The sequence below is a fragment of the Hevea brasiliensis genome, chromosome 2 (assembly GCF_030052815.1).
Source record: "Hevea brasiliensis isolate MT/VB/25A 57/8 chromosome 2, ASM3005281v1, whole genome shotgun sequence".
Lineage (NCBI taxonomy): Eukaryota > Viridiplantae > Streptophyta > Magnoliopsida > Malpighiales > Euphorbiaceae > Hevea > Hevea brasiliensis.
In genome coordinates, this window is record NC_079494.1 from 122,151,394 (window position 1) to 122,173,133 (window position 21,740).

The 21,740-nt window shown below is 32.8% G+C and overlaps 2 protein-coding genes and 1 pseudogene across 2 annotated transcripts; all 3 read right to left on the bottom strand.

The window, feature by feature from the left end:
* Positions 1–215: 215 nt before the first annotated feature.
* LOC131169151 (ascorbate transporter, chloroplastic-like) lies at positions 216–3,789 on the bottom strand. The gene is made up of 6 exons (XM_058143188.1): positions 3,756–3,789; positions 1,472–1,986; positions 1,163–1,222; positions 996–1,054; positions 713–866; positions 216–269 (listed from the first exon to the last, which is right to left on the bottom strand). The coding sequence occupies exons 1-6, from the start codon at positions 3,787–3,789 to the stop codon at positions 216–218; spliced, it is 876 nt and encodes a 291-aa protein (XP_057999171.1).
* Positions 3,790–10,547: 6,758 nt separating this feature from the next.
* LOC110660633 (probable glycerol-3-phosphate acyltransferase 8) lies at positions 10,548–14,703 on the bottom strand. Its single transcript, XM_021818983.2, has 3 exons — positions 14,301–14,703; positions 13,725–14,034; positions 10,548–11,532 (listed from the first exon to the last, which is right to left on the bottom strand). The coding sequence occupies exons 1-3, from the start codon at positions 14,609–14,611 to the stop codon at positions 10,654–10,656; spliced, it is 1,500 nt and encodes a 499-aa protein (XP_021674675.2). The 5' UTR covers positions 14,612–14,703; the 3' UTR covers positions 10,548–10,653.
* A 3,990-nt stretch (positions 14,704–18,693) lies between these two features.
* Positions 18,694–20,493, bottom strand: LOC110660634 (probable aquaporin PIP1-4; annotated as a pseudogene).
* Positions 20,494–21,740: the final 1,247 nt, after the last annotated feature.

A 21,740-nucleotide genomic window follows, 5' to 3' on the forward strand; every position in this document is an offset into this window, starting at 1 on the left:
AAAAAAAAATAAAAGTTAATGCACAGAAAACTGCTAAAGAAGCAGCAACTTACCTTTCGTAGCCATAAAGCAAACCAGATGCTTCCCTGGGAGCCAAATGAATAGAAGACAGATGGCCATCCAAATTTATGGATTAGAATGGGAGAGACGGCCAATCCCATTACAGAACCTAGATACATGCCACTATAAACGAAGGCAAGTGATCTACTTCTCTCTTACACTGGAATCCACTTAGAAAGAATGTTATTCATGGCAGGCATAGCAACACCCTGCATACAAAGTAGCCTACCATTAACAACAAAAGCAGTCCATCCACTTGTGAAAAAGAAACCTTACTCATTTAGAATACAGGATCCTTGAATTCAAATCAATTCAAGCCAGAAGAAGAGGACTTATCATATCTTTCATTTTAATGAGATGTAAGACAACATGACATTGAAATTGTACAGCTAAAGAACAGAATCAAATTCTGAGTAGTCAGGCATAAATGAAGTTTTAAAACTTTCCTATTTCATTCATATGGTAGCTCAATCAAAATTATTCTCATTTTAGAATACATTTTCTCCGTGGTGATCTTCAGGGAAGATTATTACTGTCTTTCTATTGAAAGTTAATCATAAACTTGATAAAACATTTTTATATTACTAAAAAATGTACTTAAATAACTAAACACTAGAAAAATGTAATAATGCCAAAAAAACAGGACACCAACCTCGCCAATTCCCATGAAAGCACGCATCATCAGCAGAAAAGGGAGTCCAATTCTTGCAGCAATAGGAGTCAAAACTGTAGCTATAGACCACCAAACCACTCCAAAACCTAATAAGCTTTCCACCAATTTTATGAGCCCAAATGCCTCCAAAAATCTATATTCCAGAAAATGAGAACTTATTTATTCCATATGAAAGACTAAAAGGGAAAAAAAAAAAAAGACAATAATAATCCCAGGTGTTTGATAGTTTGAGTAAGTAAAATACTAGCATTTACTTTGAAACAAATTCAGTGCCAAGTCACGAAACTGCACTACTTCACACTGCAAGTGTCTGCTAATGCACTAAACACTCAAATCAACATTATTAAGTTTCTGAAATATTCTGTTTATCCAGAATCATACCTGAGTCATAAGGCAGCCCCAGAAAAATGATGACTGAATTAGACCAACCGTTGCACTGTTCCAATTGAACTCTTGTGACATTGGAAGTATTGCAATGCTCATGTTTACCTACTATGAACACATCAATAAGCTAGCATATCAAGATTAAACAAGTACAATGAATGATTTATTCTGAATTGCTCATTGCACAGCTTACTGAGATCTTGCAACTAATTGAAAGTGAATAACCCATAATGAAAGTTGTAGTACTGTTAATTCAAAGAAGAATTATCCATGAGAAAGATCAAAGTCGTGTACAAGGTTTGAAAACCCAATGACTATGACAAAAAATAACAAAAATTCATAAGAAATACTCACACGGTCCATGTTGCATGATAGAAATGCCATAAAACAAAGCAGCACAATGACCCAGCGTTTTGGAAACTGCTGCCAACAAGGTTGCAGATTTCCTTCTATTAATACAGCCTCAATTGACCCCTCAGCTGACTTCAGCGAGTCCACAGCAGCTTCTGTTATGTCATACTCCTCGGATTTATGGTAAGCACAGGTTCTATTGACCTTGACATACTCAAAATGCTGCCAATGCCTTTGTTTCAGCCGACTCCAATTACAAACAGAGGGATACGAAGAACACTCACATCTTCCTAAACTTCTTTGTTGGGGATAAGTTGATAAGAATTTTGAAGCTTTTTCATCTGAATGATTGGTGACTTGAATAAATGGGGAACTTGAGAATCCGGAAATAAAAGCAATGGCCATTCGACTATAAAACTTTCTATAAAAGATGCACCCATTTGCAAACTTTGCAGCAGCTATGCCTGATCGCTCTCCCTTGTCATATGAAATAGTTGGTTCTGTTTGATAAACTTTGCCTGCTTATATCAGAAAGTTAAGCAAGCAAGTTGCGCTCCCAAACTACTAAAATGCAGATATAAGTGTCTAACCGACAAGAGTTCTTGGTTAAAGTACTTAAATTAGTGAATTTAGCAAAACGATAAACATAAAAATAGGTTCATGCTTGATTTAAGTTGAGAAATAAACCAGCACATGCTGCTATGTAGCTTTGAAACAATACAAAAAAGAAGACAACGAGCCAAACTGCCAAAAAGTTAGCACGTAGGACTTGGCAAAACTTCATAAAAAATAACCATGGTTTTGACAAACTGTGGGCCAGTGGCCATACAAGCACGTTGGACCTGTTGAGGCAGTGGGTGTAGAATAGGCTTTGAGGCGTGATGAATCACTATCTTTAAGGTATTAATTGCCCCCACTAGATTGCTGCAAGGTTATGGCAATATACCTCCAGGATACAACAAAGCCTGAAATCTGCAGACAGCAACTCCTGAAGATTTCCCTTAAGAACTCTTTATATGAACTGAATTTAGAGAGATTAGAAGAAAAGAAGAAGAAGTAGAAGTAGTATGTCTGGATTGAAAAAACTCAACCATATTTATAAAGAATGAAAAGTCATGGCAACTTTACTAGATAGACACATCTGTCTATCTCCAATAGATACAACTGTTTACGTAATAGACATGTCTGTTTATTAAAAGATACCTATACAAATAGTTGTGACTATTTGTATAGAATTGATATGTCTGTCTATTAACAGACACATCTACTTGTTAATAAACACATTTGTTCGTAATTTATTTACGAAAATTATAATATGATAATTATTTTATTTCACAATATACTTGTCAAGTGCCATAATAGAATAATATATATTGAATTATATATATATAATTCTATACATATTTCACTCTTGCCATTCCGTCACTTTCTTATATTTTAACAATATAGGAATTCTTTCTCTCTATACTATCTAGCATACAAGCTATTTATAACAATCCCCCACTTAGCTTGTATTGTTAGATCTCATTGTTTCATGCATAATGAAAAGTATCTTTCGATTTAAACTTTTTCTTAGTGTAAATATTTCAAAATTCTAAAGAAATCATGGTGGCCTTAGCTTAAACCTAGATTCCTATTAAATAGAACTGGAAATACTACACACACGAATCAATTAGTTCAACTTAAAAAGTTCACCAAAATTTATAGCATGAATATGACCTTGAGCTACCTCCTGTTTTCATGAACATTTACAAAAGTTATTCTCACTTTTGTTGAAGCGGCACCACTTCCTATGTTCATATAGGTGAAGTTTCCTTTGTAATAATTTTAAACTTCATTAAGAGTATAAATACTCATCCTCATTCCATTAACTTAATACACTAAGTACTTAATTACAACATTTACTAATGACTTGTTGTTACCCTTTAAACTTTATTTAGTAATAATACTATAAAGTAGGGTTCCCATCATTAGTAAATTTAATGGAATATTTTTAATCCTAATCCAGCACATGTATTTTTTATCATATCTCTCGAGAGCCCTTTTGTAAACGGATCTGCCAGATTATTACAAGACTTGACATAAGTAATAGTAATAATTCCATCAGAGATTAATTGTCTCACATACTCATGTCTTAAGCTAATATGTCTAGACTTTCCATTATAAATTTTATTATAAGCTCTAGACATTGTTGCTTGACTATCACAATGTAAGGAAACAGCAGGCATCGGTTGTGGCCACAACTTGATATCTAATAAAAAATTTCTCAGCCATTCTGCCTCCTTACCAGCTGCTGCTAGAGCTATAAATTCTGATTCCATTGTAGAATGGGTTATACAAGTTTGTTTCTTTGATGCCCAAGAAATAGCACATCCTCCTAAGGTAAAAACCCAACCGGAAGTTGATTGATTATCATTAATACTAGTTATCCAGCTAGCATTTGTATAACCTTATAACACAATTGAAAATTTATTATAAAATAAACCAAAGTTTATAGTTCTTTTTAAATAACCAAGAACTCTTGAAATTGCTTTCCAATGTTCAATACTAGGCTTACTAGTGTATCTTGATAATTTACATACTGCAAAAGCAATATCAGGTCTAGTGCAATGCATAGCATACATTAAGCTACCAATTGCACTAGCATACTCAATTTGAGCAACTGCCCTGCCAGAATTTTCAGTTAATTTGAAAGAAACATCATATGGATTTTGTGCTTCTTTGACTTTTAAATGATTAAATTTATTTAATATTTTCTCAATATAATGAGATTGGCAAAGAGCAAAACCCCCACTATGTTTTTTTACTTTGATACCTAAGATTGTATCTACCTCTTTTAAATCTTTCATTTTAAATTTTGAGGTTAGATACTTCTTTGTATCATTCACACCTTCCATATTTGTTCCAATTATAAGCATATCATTAACATAAAGACAAATTATCACACCAAAATGATCTGTAAATTTGGAATAAATACATTTATCAGCACTATTATGTTTAAAGCCATATTCTAAAATTGCAGAATCAAATTTCTCATGCCATTGTTTCGGTGCTTGTTTTAAACCATATAAAGATTTAATTAATTTACAAACTTTTCTTTCATTCCCTGGTAAAACAAATCCTTCTGGTTGCTCCATATAAACTTCTTCTTCTAAGTCACCATTTAGAAAGGCTGTCTTAACATCCATTTGATGTACATATAAATTATATATTGATGCTAAAGATAAAAGTACTCTAATAGATGTTATTCTAGCCACTGGTGCATATGTATCAAAGTAGTCAATTCCCTCTTTTTGTTTAAAACCCTTTGCAACCAATCTAGCTTTAAAAGTTTGAATCGATCCATCTGTGTTATATTTTCTTCTGAAAACCCATTTACATCCTATTGGTTTGGAACCAGGTGGCAAATCAACTAGAACCCATGTATTATTAAATAATAATGAATCCATTTCATCATTGATTGCCTCTTTCCAAAAGGCCACATCCCTTGTAGTCATTGCCTCTTGAAACGTTTTAGGATCATCTTCTACATTTAACAAAATTGGTATTTTGTTAAGTACAACTGACCTATTGCCTTCTACTAGAAAAACAATAGCCTGAGAAGATATAAAATCTGGATGTAAATTCTTTTCTTTTCTAATACGTTGACTTCTTCTAATTTTATTAGAAGAATCTAACTTTCTTTTGTTACTAGACGTCGATTCAAAATTAATATCAATACTAGAACCATTGCTTTGACTTGAACTACTCATGGGCTCATGTATAGGGTCATTATGAAATTTATTTTCAATAAATTCAACATCCCTAGATTCTACAATTACATTTAAGTCTAAATTTAAAATTCTATAAGCTTTGGAATTTTCGGCATAACCAACAAAAACTCCTTTCAAAGCTCTAGGACCTAATTTAGTCCTTTTAGGATCTGAAACTCTATAATATGCTAAACAGCCCCATACTCTTAGATAGTTCAAGTTAGGTTTTCTATTTTTCCATAATTCATATGGAGAAATCTTAAATTTTCTAGAAGGAATTCTATTATGTAAGTGACAAGCAGTAAGTAAAGCTTCTCCCCATAAGTTTGTTGGCAAATTAGATTTCACAAGCATAGAATTAAGCATATCCACTAAGGTTCTATTCTTTCTTTCTGCCAACCCATTTTGTTGTGGTGTATAAGGTGCACTTATTTGATGTATAATTCCATTTTCTTCACAAAATGAAGAAAATTCAATGGAAAAATACTCACCACCTCTGTCACTTCTTAAAATTTTGATTTTTTTTCCTTTTTGATTCTCAACTTCAGATTTATAAATCTGAAACATTTGGAATGCTTGATCTTTATTTTTCATTAAATAAACATAAGTATATTTGGAGAAATCATCTATGAAAGTTATAAAATATCTATTTCCTCCTTTAGTCAATATTCCATTTAATTCACAAATATCAGAATGCACAAGTTCTAATAACTTAGAAGATCTTTCAACTTTTGGAAAAGATTTCTTAATCATTTTTGCTTGTATACAGATTTCACAAGATTTTTTATTATCATCTATATATGAAATTAAACCATGTTTAGCCATAAATTTTAAAGATTTAAAACTAATATGTGCTAAACAATCATGCCATAAAGATAAAGATGACTCAACAGTATAAACAGAAATATTCATATTATTATTAATACTGAGTTTAAACATTCCATCACATGAGTAATCTTTTCCCACAAATAGTCCATTTATGGACACAATTATTTTATCGGACTCCAGAACAACCTTATAACCTTTCTTACACAATAGACTAGCAGACACAAGATTTTTCCTTATTTCTGGCACATACAACACATTTACTAATAATAGCTTCTTTCCAGAAGTGAAGTTTAATTCAACACTTCCTTTTCCCACCACTTTAGCGGAATCATGATTGCCCATTAGAACTTTCTGCCCATTTACAACTTCTTCATAATTTTTAAATTGAGTCTTATCATTGCAAACATGAACAATAGCCCTAGAATCATACCACCAATCATTGGATTTGGTTGTTGTAGCCATATTGAGTTCTGTTACCATTCCAATATGCAAATCCGATATCATTGCAATCAATTTAGTAGTTTGTTCAACTATATTTGCTTTATTGGAATTCTGAGCACTATTATTCGTATCTTCTTTCTTATATTTCTTTAGAAACCTGCATTCACGTTTGTAGTGCCCTTTCTTGCCACAATTGTAACAAGTTCTTCCTTTCTTTGATTTGCTGTTGCTGCCATAACTAGTACTGTTGCCTGCTACTTCAGAAAACTTTCTCTTACTTCCAGAATTTTTCTTTTGAAAATTCTGACTTCCTTGCACAAAATTAACTTTTGTAGTAGATTCAGAAACAAATTTCTTATCACGATTTCTTGTCTCTTCTTCAATGCGCAAGTGTTTCTGAATCTGTTCGAGAGAAAAATCTTCTGTGATATGCAGTAATTTCTTCCTATAATCTTTCCAACTAGGAGAAAGTTTTGCTATTATTCCTCCTACTTGCAATGATTCAGGAACTATCACTTTCAAATCTTTAAGTTTTGAAACAAGGACATGTAACTCATGGACTTGATCCATAACAGATATATTATCAACCATTTGGAATTCAAAATATTTCATGATGAGAAATTTATCCACACCTTGTTTTTCTGAGTTGTATTTGAACTTCAGTGATTTCCAGATTTCCATTGGAGACTTGACAGAAGTAAATAGATCATATAGTCTATCTGACAAGTTGTTAAGAATATGACCTCTGCATAGCAATTCATCTTCTTCACGTTTGTCTCGATCTGCTTTCACTTGTTCAGAATCTTCTGGAGTTGGTGGTGAAATAGCAGGCAGACTTGGATCAAGTATATAAGAAATCTTCAATGTGGTGAGTAAGAATAGCATCTTGTCTTTCCAGCGAACATAGTTTGTCCCATCAAAACGATCAAGTTTCACAAACTCTTGATTCATCACGGAGACAACCTTGGACTCCATTGCAATTAATACCTTAAAATTGTTGAGGCAGTGGGTGTAGAATAGGCTTTGAGGCGTGATGAATCACTATCTTTAAGATATTAATTGCCCCCACTAGATTGCTGCAAGGTTATGGCAATATACTTCCAGGATACAACAAAGCCCAAATCTGTGACAAGAACTCTGAAGATTTCCCTTAAGAACTCTTTATATGAACTGAATTTAGAGAGATTAGAAGAAAAGAAGAAGAAGTAGAAGTAGTATGTCTGGATTGAAAAAACTCAACCATATTTATAAAGAATGAAAAGTCATGACAACTTTACTAGATAGACACATCTGTCTATCTCCAATAGATACAACTGTTTACGTAATAGACATATTTGTTTATTAAAAGATACCTATATAAATAGTTGTGAGTATTTGTATAGAATTGATATGTCTGTCTATTAACAGACACATCTACTTATTAATAACACATCTGTTCGTAATTTATTTACGAAAATTACAATATGATAATTATTTTATTTCACATATATACTTGTCAAGTGCCATAATAGAATAATATTTATTGAATTATATATATATATATAATTCTATACATATTTCACTCTTGTCATTCTTTCACTTCCTTATATTTTAATAATATAGAAATTCTTTCTCTCTATACTATTTAACATACAAGCTATTTATAACAGGACCTACTCTTGACCAAGCGGACTTTCCAAAGCTTCAGATGGGTAAATAAAAAAAGAATCCTTTTTGAATCAGAATTAGCTGATCATTGAATGAATACTACGACTCTGAACTAACTTGGCTACTTTGCTCCAAAAGCGGTTCAAAAGAAGCAGCATAAGGCCAAAGAGTTTTTTTTTTTGGTTAATTTTTTTTTTAAAAAAAATAGCAAAGAGTTGGAATCCTTTATTTGTTTGGGACGATCGATCAATTACTCATTTAATTAAATTATAGAAGAAAGTGTTGCATCTGTGGCTGAAATTTCTTGAAAACGAATACAGTTTCTATCAGAGAAATGGGTTAAAATGACTATTAATTAAATATACAGAAATTACAGCCTGCAAGCAATTTAGGCAGTAAATGAGCGAAACCAACAAATCAACCAAAGCAACTGAATTTTCAAGCCAAATTTCTTTATATATATATAACCACAACTCCTTTTCTTCTTTGTTAAATAATTCACACTGCTCCTTCATCTTCCATAGTAATATCCAAATTCAAAAAACTTATCATACAACACCAAAAGAAAAAAAAAAGAGCCCAAGCATTATCCACAAAGACGAATGAAGTTGAAAGTTCTGCTAGTATCGAATTACAGATAGGAAGCGATCCCTGGGCCAATAAAAGAACATAAATTCCAGCTAGAAATCAAGCTGCCGACAGCCATTGCTCAAAACAAGCAGATTGAAGCTGAGAACTACTTATACCACTTGAGAGTACAGAACCGAAAGCTTGGTTTCAGAAGTCGATTACAGCTAGTTGGTTTTCTCTTTCTCTGTCTATCTCTTGTCTCTTATAGTCCAGAGAGGATAAACAGACTCAAATAAAGAAAAAATTTTCCTTTCTTTCAAAAGCGGGAAAAATCCCGGTGGTGTTCATATAGCAAGGAAAGGCGGTCGAACGATTGACACGTGGCATATCATCCCGTGAAGACGGAAGAATGGTTCCCATTAGCAGCAGACGAAATTCTTAAAATACCCCCACCATGCACTGAGAAATTGTGTGAATTTTTTGTCGGTTGAGTTGGTAAATAAGGAGCAACGGAAAGCGTACTTTGGAAATTGAGATGGGGTAATCTGGCCGCGATTACCGAGGAGGCTTTCTCCATCGCAAAAGCTGCCCTCGCATCACCGGAAAAGGCACCGAGATAAAAGTTTTTTTTTTAATATAAAAAAATTTAATTTGAAAATTACGTCTGCAACAGGGCCTGGGGGTCTTACAACGGCAGCGCTAGCTCTCTTGGCCGAAAATATTTGATTTATCCACAATTAATCTTATATATTCACCGGACTGAATGTTTTTTTCCAGGTCAGACAATGAATTTCCAAGTATAGTCCCAATCAATCTTGGCTATGACTCTTTTAAATAGTTGAATTTAATTTGAAAGGAAAATAATTATGAACCGCAGGATCAGCAAGTGGATTGTCGGATTACTGAATATGCAGCCAAATTGGTCAAGCACTACACTTCTGTTGCTTTTACAACAAAAATAGGAGGACAATTATCTTTCATTTGTCGCCCAACGATTGCCTTGCACATTCTTGATCTTCACACTTCTTGTGGCGACAAATTGCAAGTACAAAAATGGGAGAATATCGTCGGAAATAATAGATGGGCTTGATCTTTAATTGGGCTGCGTGCAAAAATCCCTCGGCCCTTTGTTTGGGCCCAAAACAAATCAGCTGGCTGCTATCTACTACCGTGAACTAACTAAAATTTAAAATTTAGTTTTTATAGAGGGAATGAGATGGGTTTCCATTCCCTCCCCTCCCCGATTTTAGTTGCCTATAGTTTTGGGTTTGATTGTTTTGTTTTGCAGATCTTAAAGTTTTAATGGTGTTTTGGAGAAGATCTGTTAAAGGAAGCTGTGGTTTGAAGTCTGCTGGGCTGCTTCCTTGGTTTATGTTAAGGTCCTCGGCTTGGTGGAATGCATCCGTCTCTGGGAGAGGTCAAGGGAAGGGGCCTCGCGGATCTGAAGAGCTGGTGTTTTCTAACGTTTTTGCTGGCTGCCTATGTCAAGATGAGATGGAGAAACTATGGCCCTGCCTCCCTTCTAGTCACTATGGCTATGGCTGGTATGGCCTTGTCTTTTGGCTTTAGCAGAAGGTCTTCCCTTTCTTGATTTTCAGTGGATTGCTCCAGTCCGGTTCCCAACGACGATGTTGTGCAAGTTGCTTCCTGAGGTGTTCTGCTCAAGAGAATTAGGTATAGGGATTGGCCGGTAAGGGCTCAGGGCTTTCTTGTTGGACTTCTGTTTTGGGCTAGAACTTGTCTTTGAATTCCAGGTGTTGAGTCTTGATTTGTATAAACTTTCCCCAAGCTTTAATGCAATGAAATTTGCAATTCAAAGAAAAAAAAAACATCATGCAGCATACATCAAAATTATCTGGTCCGAATAGTTATATTTTGTATATCCACAGTTCAGGAACACATAGTTGTAAAATCTCAGAATGGCAGATAAAATGGCAAACTAACACATTATTTTTTGTAGTTGTACATTGTCTCCACCTTTCCCTCGTTCCCTCCAAGCAACATGTACTTATCCTTCCTGGTTAATCCAGTGCGCTCAAACCCCAACACATCACTCAACACCTTCTGCACATAATTCGCCACCTCGATGGGTGATTTCACTCCGGCCTTAACGGTCATCTCTTCCGGCAAGCGTTCCAGGAATTTGACCTCATAGGTTGGCCTTGGGTTCATAAAGAAGAAATAAGGATCCCAATATTTGACGCCGCGTACGGTTGTTCCATAGAACATACTTTGCTTGCAGTTGATCGCCACAGGTACAATCCTATCGCTCATTTCTGCAAACAATGAGCTGAATCGCAGCAAGAAATTCTCGCGACAAGTGGTACCCTCTGGGCATACTACCAGATCACCCTTTTGGAGTAGCTCGGAGATGCGGGCTGCATCAGCTGTGCGATCACGGGTCAAAGCAATGGCTGGGATTGGTGATAGGGACCTCGAGAGGTGGCTTACGCCGTATGTTATGCACGAAACTTTGCGTCCGAGAGCTATTGCAATGACTATAGGATCCAAAGCTGTGCGGTGGTTGCAGACATAGAGGTTTCCTGGGGTTCCAGGAGATGGGGCAGGAGGTCGTGTGCCGCGGATAACCAGGTGGATGCCTAGCATCTCGTATGTGTAGCGTACGATGCGTTCTGGGAGTGGGAGATTGAAGTAAACGCGAAGGAGGGAGAGGATGAAACCAAACGGCAGCCAAATATAGGTAATAAGGGCATTGAGAGGGTCAGGTCGCTGAACGAGGCGGCCGTCATGGAAGATTATACGACTTTTGAGGCGATCCGGTGGCACTGGAGTTGCTGATTTGCTACGACGGAGCTGGTAGCCCTCCTGAATTAACAAACAGTTAGCAAACGGAAATTTAAATATGGGAATGGCTAGCGAGACCTCTGCCCTTAGATCATCTCAGTTTTCTTTTTTTAATTTATTAGCTAATTAAAATGTATTTTTTACTCCTCTTTTGTATCCCTTTAATAAAAAATAATTATATTTGTATACTTATTTTAAAATTAAATGATAAAATATTTTTATTTATAAATTTTATAAAATCTAAAATTTTTAATTATTTAATTAATTGAAAAAAGCCGTAAATCTTCACCTTATGTTAATAAATTGACGATAATTTACTTGATTATTATTTATCATGAATTATAAAAATAATTATATTTATGCACTTATTTATTATTTATTACTAAAATATATTATTGTTTTGAAATATTTAAAATTTTAATAGATGAAAAATAAAAATATATAAAAATAAGAGAGATGCAAAATAAATATTTTAAAGTAAATATATGTATTAAAAATAATAAAGAGAAGAAAACGAATGACACAAAAAAAATCAACTCATTCAAACATATGCATTAGGAGGAAAATCAGAAAAAAGAAAGCTGAAAAAAAAAAATTACGGTAGCAAATCTTTGGATTGGCTACTGTTTAAACCAATAAACGGTACTTTCATAATTAATAATAAATAATAAAATAAATTATTATTAATTTATTAATATAAGTTGAAGATGTATATATTTTTTCAATTAATTCAAAAATTAGATATTTAGATTTTTATAAAATTCATATAAATAAAAATATTTTATCATTTTAGTAATTTTGAAAATAAGGAAGTAAATATAATTATTTTTATTAAACTAATATAAAAATAGTAAAAATACATTTTTTAAGCTAATAATAATAATAATAACGCTGATCTCAAAACTTTATCATAAGCTGATGGGCAACCATTCCCTTTAAACATAAATATTTGATCACTAATTCCCTGCTGCTGGATACTGAAACCAGATAGTCGTTATAGCAGTAAGACCGTATATAAAAGTTCATTTGATTCAATAGTATGGATTAATTATTAAAAAATATATAAAAATAATTATCTATAATTGAAATTTTAAAATTATTTATAAAAATAGCATTTACTTAAAAAAATTAAAAATATAAGTTTTAAAGAAAATTTTATTAAAAAAAAGTCATTTTTTATAAAATTTTTAAATGCATCAAAACTTATATAAGAGATTTTGTAAAAAAATATTTATTTACTCGTAAAAACGCCACTATGTATAAAATTTTATTTAACAAGTCAAATCATTAATTTTTTAAGTAAAATTAATATTCTTAAAAACATTACTGAGAATAACATTTTAAAAATCTTATCACATTAATGGAAAGCCATGTTTAAAAGTATATAGGTTTATATTTTTATATTAAAATTTTAATAATATATATATATATATATATATATATATATATATATATATATATATATATATATATATTTCAAACTATAGTAACTTTATTGCATATACTTTTAAGTGTGTATATTAGAGTGAATTTAATAATTATTAAACTAAATATTTATATTTAAATTTATATATTTATTATATATACTTTAATTAATTATATAAAAATCTTGATATAAAGTTTATTAAACCCATCATCATATGAGTTTAAACTTTTTATAATCACACTCTAGTTAATACTATGAGTCCAATATTAATCAAATATCAGCTACCCTTCTATCTAATTTTTTCACATAGATTAAAAAAATAATTGTATAATTTTATTTTCATAAAAAAATTAATAATTGATTGAAGTATCTTTATATTTAATTAAAATAGGGAAAAGTGATAAAAAATGATAAATGCATTGAATAACAATAAAGTTAAAATTAGAAAAAATAATTAATATTTTTTTAAATTTTTTAAAAAATAAAATAAAATGAAAAAGAAAAATTTTAAATATCACTTAAATGCGACGGAGGAAGTATCAATTTTCCTGCACTTGCAGTCTGCTATCAATTCGGAGCTCTAGGCCGTTAAGGCGTCCGAATTCAACACACAGTTCACAAAACAAAGCCGCAAATAACTTAAATGGAATTATGGAAACATCGATCAATCTCCTCCTGATGCCTTAAATCTTATTAATTAGATATTGTTATAGCTGATTAAACAAAATTTCAGCTTTCGGAAGAATTAATTTGGAATTAGTTTCGAGAGAAAATTTGAAACACGGACCTTGCAAATGGACATGAAAGCATGATCGGTCTTGCGGTCACCAAGCCCAAGATCCGGTACTTTCCCTCCAAACTCTTTCAAAATGGCCAACTTCTTCCTTTTGCCCACCAACACGCCTGGCCTCTTCACAAATCCGGTGGCCCTCTTAGTCTTGGTTACTTCGATTTCTGTACCCAGAACCTTGTCTCCTCCAAGAAATTCCTTCACAAATGGCTCCACCATTATCCTCGGACTCGCCGTCACCACCACCTTCCGCTTGCACCTATCAAAAACCTCATAGCTCTCCTTCCTCACATCCGCAGCATAAAACCTACCACAATTAACGCATAATCAGAGCTAATAATACTAATTACCTAAAAACAGTCACATTAAAACGTAGTGCGCGAGCCACTGCAATGCAGAGTGCATTCACATGAGCCACGCGCGTGCGACTGGGACGTACGGTTACTAATAATATACTTCTTTCTTTGTTTGGGTACAAGAGAGACCTAGAAACTAGAAAGAAGAGAACTGTAATCGAACCATAGAAGTGAAATCTGGGTTCTTATGTAAGGGGATATATATATATATATATACCTGGGCAAAACATTGCGGGAAGCCAGCTCGATGTCGCGAATCTTGAGGCCACAGAAGGAGATGAAGATTAGGATTTGGACTCCAATGTTCTCAGATATGAATAAATAGGATATGATGACGAGAGGTACAGACAGAAGCAAAATCAGACCACGTAAGAGACTTCCAGCTTCGATGGCCACGAGCATGAAGTAGGAGAAGGAATTGCCGGACAAGAGAAGAGTGCCATCGAGGTCAGCCGCTATCGACTGGTAGCCCGAACCTCTACATGCTGCTATTGAGGGATATTTTTTAGCCCGTTTCAGTGGCGACATGACTCCCAGATGATTTTCTCTCTCTAAACATCCTATATTTAAAGGTCTTCTGCTCCTTTACTTTTTGCAAACTGAGAGACGGGGGAGTAGGAGAGGGAACATCCTAGTTTTAAATGTGGGAGTCGGCGTGTAAAATTACTATACTGAGCTTCTCTTAATTTCTTTCGTTTTTTTCATTTTTCATTTTTTTTTTAAATTTATTTTCATCACCCAGGCGTTTCATTGCGAGAATAATCCGACACCGTTCGGATTGAGCTCTCAATTAGCCCAGTTAAAATTGGGACCCGTTTTCTCCAAATTAATTTTTTTTTGTTTGAATTAGATAGGACTAAAATTAATGGCTTAGTCTGGTTATTTTAGTTAAAATTCATTTTTAAAAAAATAAAAAAAGAAATTAATCGTTGAATTATATTAAATTTAAAATAAAACTTACTTTTGTAATTATATATATATGTGTTAATTAATTATGTACAAATTTTAATATAAATATTTAATTTAAAAGTTGATAAATTATATTTTTATATAAAATAAATAATTTTTCTGTTTATATCATTTAAATTAAATGAGTTAATTGTTATAACATTTAAGTTAAAAATAAGAGTTAACTTATTTTATAATTTATAAACTACATTTTAAATAACATTTAAGTTTTTTCTGTTTATAACATTTAACTCATTTAAATTAAGTGTTATAAACATTTAACTTATTTTTAATTATTTAAATATAATTTATTAATAATATGATTATGTTTTTAAATTTTATTTCCGCATTACTTTATGGTCTCTATGTAAATTCCCCTCTTCCCTAATAACACTGAAGTAAAGTAATCAGATACCATTTCGTTAAAATGTTAGCATCAGAACCCACCGAAAAATGCGTTAAACGACGGCATTTTTTTTTTTAATAATATTATCTTTTTTTTTTTTAACTTTTCCAAATAATATTTTCTTAATTTCATTATAAATTAGCTAATAATTAATTTTAAAATTTATTAAAGATAAAATTAATAAAACTAATAAAATCAGAAATTTAATTTTAAAATTAATTAAAAACCCAATTGAGGTAAAATATTAATAAAAAATAAAATTAGCCATTTAATTTATAATATTAATTAAAAAACAATTGAGATAAAAGATAATTAATAGAGATAAAAAAAAATTAATAAAAACACTACAATCAACCCATAAGCTTTAAATCAGTTGTATTGAGAGAGCGTTGAAGTTTTGAAGTTTAATAAATAAATAAAACCAATCAATGAAATTAACAATTAATTGAAAAAATAATAGAGATAATATATCAATAAAATAGCAATTTGATTTTAAAATTAATTATTAATTAATTCATAATAATTTTAAAATAATTTTGAATGATAAAAATAAAATAAAATAGCATAATTTGGATATTAATTCCATAGATAATAACATAAATTTTCTCACTAAATATAAAAATAAAATTTTCTTATAATTACATGTTTATACATTAACACTAGAGATAAAGAGGTATAGTTATTTGATCATCACTATCCTATTATCATTATCACTATCATCATTGTTATCATCATATGATCACCACTTAGCTATTATTTATAATTCGATTATCAATTATTATAACTATTATAACTTATTATTAATGTCATAAATAAATTAAATATTAAAATTAAAATTATCATTATATTATAGTATTTACATTTTTATTTTATAATCAATCATAGAAATATAATAATAATTATATTATATTATAATTTTAATTTTATTATATAATTAATTACATTACACACTAATACTAATAATCATATTGCTAGAAAAATCAATTCGCTAGAAAGAATGTTTTGGTCTTAAGAAGGAACCTCCTCAATCCATACGTGCGCTTCATCTAAGAATCTGAGAGAAGCTTTAGAAATAAAATAGGCAACTGAGTTATCCTCTCTCAACATGGCTACAAGAAAATTCAATACAATTCTGCACTGCCACCCACATCAAGACCAATCTGGCATTGATAGAACTCAAAGGGAAGTAACCCCATTATATAAACTAGCTGATTGCGCTGAATTTATATTATACAAGAAGTACTTATATAAATTTGTAAGTTAATGCTCGTTAAATTAGGCCCCTAAATTTATTAATTTTTTAAATTTTTTATAAAATTATTAATCAATTTTAATATTAAATCAAATTGAGTCGAGTCAAATTCAAAATATTAATTTTGAATTAGATTATACAAATTGCGATAAAAAAATCCAATTATTGTAAGCTATTATCTCCCACTTTTGGAACTATAATTTGTTTATGAATAACGTGCTCATATGTAGCACTTAGAAAACATTGTATTGTTCCATCAGTGTAAATTAACACGAAATTAAATCATGAAATACTAATCCCTAATATTAAAATAATAAAATGTCTAATTATATCTTCCAAGCCTGTTCAACTGTACGATTTAATTGTGATGCTGGATTGAAGAGAGCCAAAATAAAAGATTTCTGTACATCAATGCCATAATAGTCAATTTTCTCCTGGTTTATATATGGTCATTGAATGCAATTATACTAGACAAAAAAAAAAAATTCCACGACATACAGAGAGAGGCTTCATCTAAGGAATTCATAGCTTCAACCACTTCCTTTATATATATATACTGTTCACATTTGCAATTAAAATTCTAATGAAATGTTGAAATTCTCAAAACAATAACATTTAGTTTGAACGTTTCCAATGGAGTGAAAATAAGAGAGAAGGGGAAGTTTAAGAGGAAAATAATCATATTTTCTATTTATTTTATGTTTGGTTGAGAAGAAAATAAAGAGAAGGAAATTTTGAGAGGAAGGTTCATGAAGGGAAGCCGGTGGGCTGGAGGCCTGGAGGTGCAGGAGATTTCTAGGTATATCTGACCCCCTTGTGCTTGCCATTATTTGGCCAAAAACAAAGGTTTCCCATCAGTTATAGTCGAGGGAGATGCGAAGAATGTCATTGAAGCAGTAAATGGAAAGTTATTCTTCTGTGAAATTCAGGGAATCATCAATGATATCTCCATTTTGGCTTCAGATATAAATGAAATCTCTTTCGAATTTGTCGGCTGAAGGTGCATTGAGCCAGCCCATGATCTAGCTCACACAGTGCTAAAAGCATAGTTCTTTCATGTATAATAAGGCTATGGCCCAAAAGCTCATTGTATATTCTCTTTGCCCAGTTAAGGGCTTTGCAATGAATTTCCTTTGATTAAAAAATAAAAGAAAAAAAGTTCATTCTACACTCCAATTCAACAATATCTAATATTTTTCAGATCGATCAATTCTTTTTCCAGAAATTGCTTGCCTGCAGCTCCATGTGAGCAATTCCATCCTCGACTTGGTTTATGGGCCAGTTACAAACCAAGACAATAAAAGCTTACTCCTATTGGGAGCTTTTATTATGGCAAACCAAACTGAACTGGGCCACAAATCCAATCAACTAGCCTTCCCTTTTCCAAATAGCTTTCATTGCACCTGAAATCGTCTTCTCCCATTTTCTTTACATCTGCTTACAGTTCATATCTTAAGTAGATTAACAGGGTTGAAAAATACCTTTAATAAGAGGGATTTCACGTCAATTCTATTGACATCCATTTTTATAAAAGATGAATTTATTGATCAAAGAAGTGTAAAAGCATAACATGATATATTTAAAAGAATGCCCAGAAATGGTTCAGTATTGAATTGACCACTTGCCTGAGAGCTGGGTATGTGATGCATGTTGCTATTAATTTTGAAAATGCACCAAAACAAAATCAGAAAAATCAGAAATTTCACTTTTCTTAGGTTTCCCGGCAGCCAAGCAGCCCAAAGAAGATTTAATAGCTTCTGGGGAAGGGATCGACATTTGCCTAAAACTCAAATCAGAGTTGCAGACGACAAGCAACATTGGCTTTTGATCAGCAGTGTTTTTTTGAATCAATGACATTTGAATGATCTCAAATATATCATATTTACATTTCTTTTTCCCATTTCATTTTTCTGATAATTGCATAATTCTTATTATGTTTATTATTTTCTTTTTCTCCCCCTCTTTTCCAATGAAATAAATCAAGATTCTTGAGAATGAAAACATACAACCAATCACAATCAATAAGTTTTAATTAATGGTACTGGATTCGTTTCGAACATGCATTTAGAACAGTTGCTCATACACATAATTAACATTTAAACTCTTAAAGATGTTAACTTGAAAATAGAGGGAGGAAGAAGACATAAAACATAACTATACAATAAACAGAACATAAAAAGATTGTGAAAGTTGGTTCTCAGGCTTTGGACATAAATGGGATGGCTCTGATGACTATCTGGTTGGATAGTGCAGCAAGCGCAGCGCCAATGAAAGGTCGTACCCAGAAGATCCACTGAAGCAAAGACTTAATTTTAAAATCATGATAAATAAAAGCAAAAATTTGATTAGTAATTGAAGAAAAAACATAACAATTAATGATTGCAATATTCGTACTAACATGATCATACCATGCACAGTCCTCGTTGTATACGATTGCTGCTCCAAGACTGCGAGCAGGGTTGATTCCAGTTCCTGTAATGGGTATGGTGGCCAAGTGAACCAAAAACACTGCGAACCCAATAGGGAGTGATGCCAGTATCTGCTAACCAAAAAGTCTTATCAGAAATTAAAGATGCTTGCAACTTTTAATTAAACCTCGCTAGCTTCCTGCAGAGGAAGAGAATTTTAAGGGAAAGGAGAGGAAAAAGAAGGGGGAGGGATAGGAAGGATGAGATGATTGTTGTAGCTTTTCATTCCACCTTTACCCACCCTTCTGTCTCCATTTTCTTTTTCTTTCAGCAAGGAAATGTTCAAAATGCTTCGGTAATTTGGAAAAAAAAAATCTAGCCATACTCTACATTTGCTTTTTGGGGAAATTCTCAGAAGTGACCATGGATGTCGTCTCTGGCGACATGCGGAGGCAAATCTACCAGAATTGAGAGGTACTTACAGGGACATGGGAGTCTCTAGCGCTTCTCTTGGCATCAGTGGCAGAGAGAACAGTGTAGACAAGCGCAAAGGTTTCAACAATCTCAGCACCAAGGCCATCGCCCTTGGAATACCCTGGGTTCACCACGTTAGCTCCACCACCCAGCGTTTCAAACGGTGTTGGCTGAAACCCCTTCACAATCCCTGCTCCGAAGATCGCTCCAAGGCACTGCATCACCATGTAGAATATGGCTCTGGTGAGGGACACCTTCCTTGCCAGGTAAGACCAAAAGTTACTGCAGGGTTTATGTGCCCACCTGCCGAATCCATCAGCAAGCAAGATACTGTTAATTAGTCAAGCAAGTAGGAGAAGGATTGTAGAGATATAACAAGAATCAAAGTGGAGGGAGAAAGATCTGACCTGAGATACCAGCAGTGCAATAAACAAGAACAAATATCATGCCCCCAAAGGCCCAAGCTATGCCCTGGACACCCACAGAGGCACACTTATTAGGTGACCTGCTGAAGCACATGACGGTCAATACAGTGACATAGAGGAAAAAAAAGCTGGCGAAAAACTCAGCAATTCCAGCTCTCCAGAAAGACCAGGACTTGAGCTCAACAGGCTCGAAGAGAGGTGCTGGTAGTGGATCCCTGTAGTCCTTGTCTGTCTGGGCTGAGGTACCTAGGGGTTGCATCTCTTGGAACTTGATTGCTCCTAACCTCACATCCTTTTCTCCCCTCCATTTTTTCTCGCATCAATTTGCTTTCAGCAGGATATGGTGCTGCGTATGTGGTTTCGGCGGAAGAAGGTGACTTGGGTCTGCTGGCTGGATTAGCCGCCCATGAGTAATGCGTTGCATGAGTAAGCTTCGAGCAGTACCGTGGATCCCAACACATGGCTAATGTGTATCACGCAAAGTGGGCACCCACAACGCAACAGTTCCCTCTTTTCTATGGGCTGCCCTGGTATAATATGTTCTCAACATCATCTTCAACCCAACGTCACTATGCATAATGCAGTGGTGACATGGCCTGGCACATCGGCATCACCTAACATTTGAGTGCCGTATTAGTATGTCTCATCATTAAATTTTATATCATAATTTATTTTATCATTTAAATGTAATCACCTAAATATAAAAAAAGTAAAAATATATATTTTAAATTATAAAAATATAAAAATATATATTTTAAATTAAAAAAAAAATTTCAAAGTCTAAACATTAAAAATGTAAAAGTTTTAAAAGTATATAAAAAATAAAAAAAAGAGAGATAACGAAAGATAACGAGAGAGAGAGAGAGAATGAAAGATACGGGAGAGCTAGAGATTATGAGATTATGATTAAAATTAGTTGGTTTTCCGAGTTCCTCCAAGAATCTGATAAAATGCTTACATGCATGTGATTGAGTAAATAGACACAGCACTATGCTTTAGAACCTCAACCCATTAAGCCATCTCCATCATGTTCTTCAATAACTCATGAAATGCTTTGTTTGGAAGAAGAGAACCAGATCCGGAGCAGAAATGAATTTGCAGTATGGATATTTCCGAGGAAGGCCAATGGCTGGAACAATTTTAGCAGATGCTAATTCAGTGTTTTATGGATGGCATTGAGAAAATTTGGTTTTTTCACGTGTAAGTTTTTTTCGAGTTATATTTTATTCTTTATAAAAAAAAAAAAAAAAAAAAAGAAGAAGAAGAAGAAGAGTTCAAAAGAGTTCCTTGTGCTTATCAATGAGGTAATTTTGATTCTGGGGGCAGCCTGTTTGTACCATTCAGCGATGGAATTAAAAGGAAAATGTGAGGTTACATTACATTGATTGGCGAATTCTTGTGTCATTAAATATTTTTTAATTAATATATTTAAAAAGATATTTTTCTTCAAACAGCAATAGCAAATGTTATACTGTGATTACTTTATTAAATTCTCCTGTCGGAAGGGATAGATGTGGTCATACAAGGACACGAGGGAGAGAACTCTTCTTTGATGACAGAATAATGAGCGACTGCTGTTCATTCATTGTTAAGTTTAGACAATAATGATAAAAGATTGAATTGATAAATCATGTTTGCTAGCGGTTTTATCTAAGATTAATAGTGTTGTTTTTATGGTATTACAACAACGCAGAGTTAACTTTTTACTTTAAATACTGAAAAAGCATAATGAATAACATAACAG